Source organism: Ursus arctos, unplaced genomic scaffold (assembly GCF_023065955.2).
Source record: "Ursus arctos isolate Adak ecotype North America unplaced genomic scaffold, UrsArc2.0 scaffold_5, whole genome shotgun sequence".
In the NCBI taxonomy this organism is placed as follows: domain Eukaryota; kingdom Metazoa; phylum Chordata; class Mammalia; order Carnivora; family Ursidae; genus Ursus; species Ursus arctos.
In genome coordinates, this window is record NW_026623067.1 from 6,471,768 (window position 1) to 6,475,731 (window position 3,964).

At 33.8% G+C, this 3,964-nt stretch overlaps 1 protein-coding gene across 1 annotated transcript; it reads right to left on the reverse strand.

Moving 5' to 3' along the window:
* Positions 1-2,717: 2,717 nt before the first annotated feature.
* On the reverse strand, positions 2,718-3,659 carry LOC113249624 (olfactory receptor 2AK2-like). Its single transcript, XM_026491088.3, has one exon. It carries the CDS (start codon positions 3,636-3,638, stop codon positions 2,718-2,720), a length of 921 nt encoding a protein of 306 aa, XP_026346873.3. The 5' UTR covers positions 3,639-3,659.
* Positions 3,660-3,964: the final 305 nt, after the last annotated feature.

Below are 3,964 nucleotides of genomic sequence, written 5' to 3' on the forward strand. Positions count from 1 at the left end.
TATCCTTGTCTACACAAATTTATGTTTTCTCCTTTATACTGAGTATAATCTAGATTTCAAGGTAATGCCAACAAATATTTCATATAAAATACACATAGTTCACATCTATAAACTAATTTCAAACAGGGAAAAATTCAAAATTAAATAGTGTTTAGATCATTTCCATTTTTAAGAATTAAGATGCCTTAACTGACTAATCTGAAATTTGTAGATGTTGATCATTGAGATAGCATATATTTCTCTTACAAATGTAAATTGTTACCAGTTTGGAAATCACTTGGCAGAATTCCAAAACCATGAACATCGTCATCTTCTATGAACCAGCAATATCAGTCACATACGTATATATATCTATATCTATAGATATATAGATATAGATTAATATAAGCACTTGTCCATGGGAAACAGGGGACATACATAGCAAGATTCATGAATGCACCATACATAATAGCATGAAACTGAAAGTTATCTATACTCTGTCAACCAAAAAGGGAAAAAAATTGATGAAGTTACAAAGGAGAATATTACCTAATAGTAAAAAAGTATTGTCCACAGATACATTCAACTATATCAATAAAGTAAAATAATGTCAACTGAAGAAAAGTTCCAAGAAAGATGACCTAGAACATAAAACATTTTATATAGTTCAAACCTTGATAGTAAATGATTATAATTTTCCATGAATATATATTTGCTAATATTATAATGTATCAAAAAAATGATAGTTTAGAAATTCAGAACAATGAAAGAGGCATAAAGATAGGAAAGAATCTCTGAAGACATCTAATCTACTGTTTTAATTCTTGGATTGGTGTTGGATTTACAGATACACATACTATTGTAAATAAATAAGCTAAATAAAGAAAGGTATTCATGGACCAATTGATATAATTTATTTGGGAACAAGAATTAGTGCTAAAAGACAATAGAAATATTTATGAAAATGGTCACAGAGATGTCAATAAATCTCTAAAGTATTTCACAGAAAATATATTTTAAATGTAGCACTAATCCATTGCATTACATACACCAACACTTAAGCACTGAGTTTTTATGTATTCCTGATTGGAGTATTTGATATTAATATGACAATATAATTGATTAATTAAAGTTAAGTGTATACCTTACTATGACCAAACAATATTATTCCTAGGTATGTATTAAAGAATTGAGTGCATATGCCCACAGGAAAACTTGTATAGGGAGGGTTATAGCATTTTTATTCATAATATCTGAATATATCAAATGATCCAATGAAAGAAAAAGTAACAATCAACAATAAAAAATAGTATTACTACTTGCAATATTAAGGTTCAATCTCATAAACACTGAGAAAAAGAGTCAGATGCACAAGAGAAGTTTTTGTTTGATTCTGTTAAAAAGAGCTTCCATTCAATGTTGATGGAAGTCAGAATAATAATGACCATTGTAGAGTTGAGATGCTAATATTGAAGGAGCACAAAGGAACTGGATGATGGAAATATTGTGGTTTTCCTTGACAGTAATATGGGAATTTCTTACTTCCAGCTTTTATTCCAAGATATTGGTCCAATTCTCTGTTCATCTGATTTCCTGACATTTCGCATCATGTCTGACCACAAGCCTCATAATCTGCTTTAGTGATCTCCGGAGGATGACCACTTCTTGCTTCTCTACCATTACCACTTTTCTCCAAGGCAGCATCTTGTAACAAATGCATTACTGCAATGGTCTCTTATTCTCCACTTGAATTCTCTCTGCAAGCACAGCAATGGTTGCCAGTTTTTTTAATTATTATTATTAAAACCAAAATCTTCACAAGGGTCAACCTTACATTTCAAATCTTGGCTCCATGAAATCTACTTATTCCCTACAGCCCACCAATTTATTCCTTGATTTTCTTTGACATGTACAGGCATGTTCCCTGCTCAAAGCATTTTTATTTGCTTCTTCCTATGCCTATAACATTCTTAATGACATATCCACTGAAATGATTTATTAAACTCACTTCAATTTTTGACTAAATATCACACACATAGTTGCCCCTACATTGGACTATTTGTAAAACAAAACTCTCTGGCTTTCCCTTTTCTGGCCTCCTGGCTTTTCTTCCTATCAATTACTACTTTTTGATATACTCTAGACTTTTCATGTCCACTTGAGTAGTTTTATGTCTCTCCACATTGAAATACAAACTTAATGTGATTTGAGTTCTGTCAGTTCTTACCTTTATTTACTCCCATATCTCCAGTGCCTGCAGTAGTGCCACAAACATATTTAAAACCTGAAATCATTTGTTGAGTGAATACATGAATGTCTGAATTATTAACACTGATCCATATACACTTTATTTTTTTACATATATCCTCATAATTTTATATGTTTGGATGGATTTTTTTCCTTTTCATTGTACTTCAGATATTAAGGAGTACACTACAAAATATATGTTTCAAGATGCAAACATTGAGTTAACAGGATTGAAATCTGTTGAGTTGAAGCTAAATAATGTTGACAATGATACCACTTTTCCAGATTTTAGATTGGAAATCAATGTAGTTTCAATACCTATGATGAAGCCATTCTGATGCCAGCAGGAACCAAGATATTTATCAGTTTATTTATTTTATAAATATTTATTTGGGTTCACATATTCCAAACCAGTATTCTAGGCAAATTGATCTATGTTGTTCAAAAACAATAAGGGCTTCCCAAAGTGACATTTCCTATACAAATATCTATCATGTCAACAATCTTCTCATTGCCCCTGTAACCTCTTTATTCCTCAGGCTGTAGATAAATGGGTTCAGAAGAGGTGTGATAATGGTGTAAAACACTGCCACTGCCTTATCCTGTTCTGGAGAATGCAAGGAGTGTGGTCTTGTATAGGTAGAGAGAGCAGTCACATAGAATAGGCTTGCCACAATCAGGTGAGAGGAACAAGTGGAGATAGCCTTTGTCTGTCCTTTACCTGAGCTCATCTGGAACACCACGGTTAGTACACGGGCGTAGGAAGCTAGAATGGCCATGAATGGTAGCAGAAGAATAACGAGCCCACTCAGAATGACTGTATACTCATACTGCGAAGTATCCTGACACACCAGTGGTAGTAGAGATGGAACTTCACAGAAAAAGTGGTTAACAACCCGAGACCTACAAAATGGAAGTTGAAATACATACAGCGTATGTATTAAAGCATTAGTAGAACTACTGGCCCATGCACATGTGACCATAAACCAACAGATCTTCTTGTTCATGAGTACAGGATAGTGCAAAGGGTGACAGATGGCTACATATCGATCATAGGACATGAAACCAAGGAGAACTGCTTCAGTCTCACCAAGGGCCAAGAATACAAATGCTTGGATCTCACAGCCGAAAAATGCAATGGTCTTCCTGCTTGTCAGGAAGTTAGTGGTCATCTTGGGCACTGTGGTGGAGATGTACATCATGTCAATAAAGGATAGCTGACTGAGTAGAAAGTACATAGGAGTGTGCAGTCTGGTGTCCAATCGAATGAGAAGGACCAGTATGATATTCCCCATCAGAGCCACTGGAAAGAGGATTATAATGGCTACAAAGAGGAAACTGTTCATTTGGCCATATTGGAAAAGACCAGAAAGTATAAAATCTGTCTCTACACTTTGATTTCCCATCTTCATAGTTTAAATTGAAACATCAGAAGAGATCTTATGCCTAGATTCCATGGAAGACACTGACTGTCCTTTAAGAGAAAAGAAAGTGATTATTATTACATGCCTTTTATTGCCTATGTATCATTTTCCCAGCCAAGTGAATTATCAAGACCATACACTACTTTTATTTTCTTCTTTCAATGAGGGGAAAACAGAATTATCTTATTACAGTAACTTTCAGAGAGTAAGTCCTGTATGATCAAAGCTTAGTCAAAATCGTTACAGACAAGACACATTTTAGAGAATGTATGGTTGCTCGATTAATTTCCCTTAGCCTTTACTCTTTTCTTTTA

Coding starts and splice junctions, on each gene's coding strand:
- LOC113249624 (XM_026491088.3), bottom strand. CDS start 3,638: ATGAAGATGGGAAATCAAAGTGTAGAGACAGATTTTATACTTTCTGGT.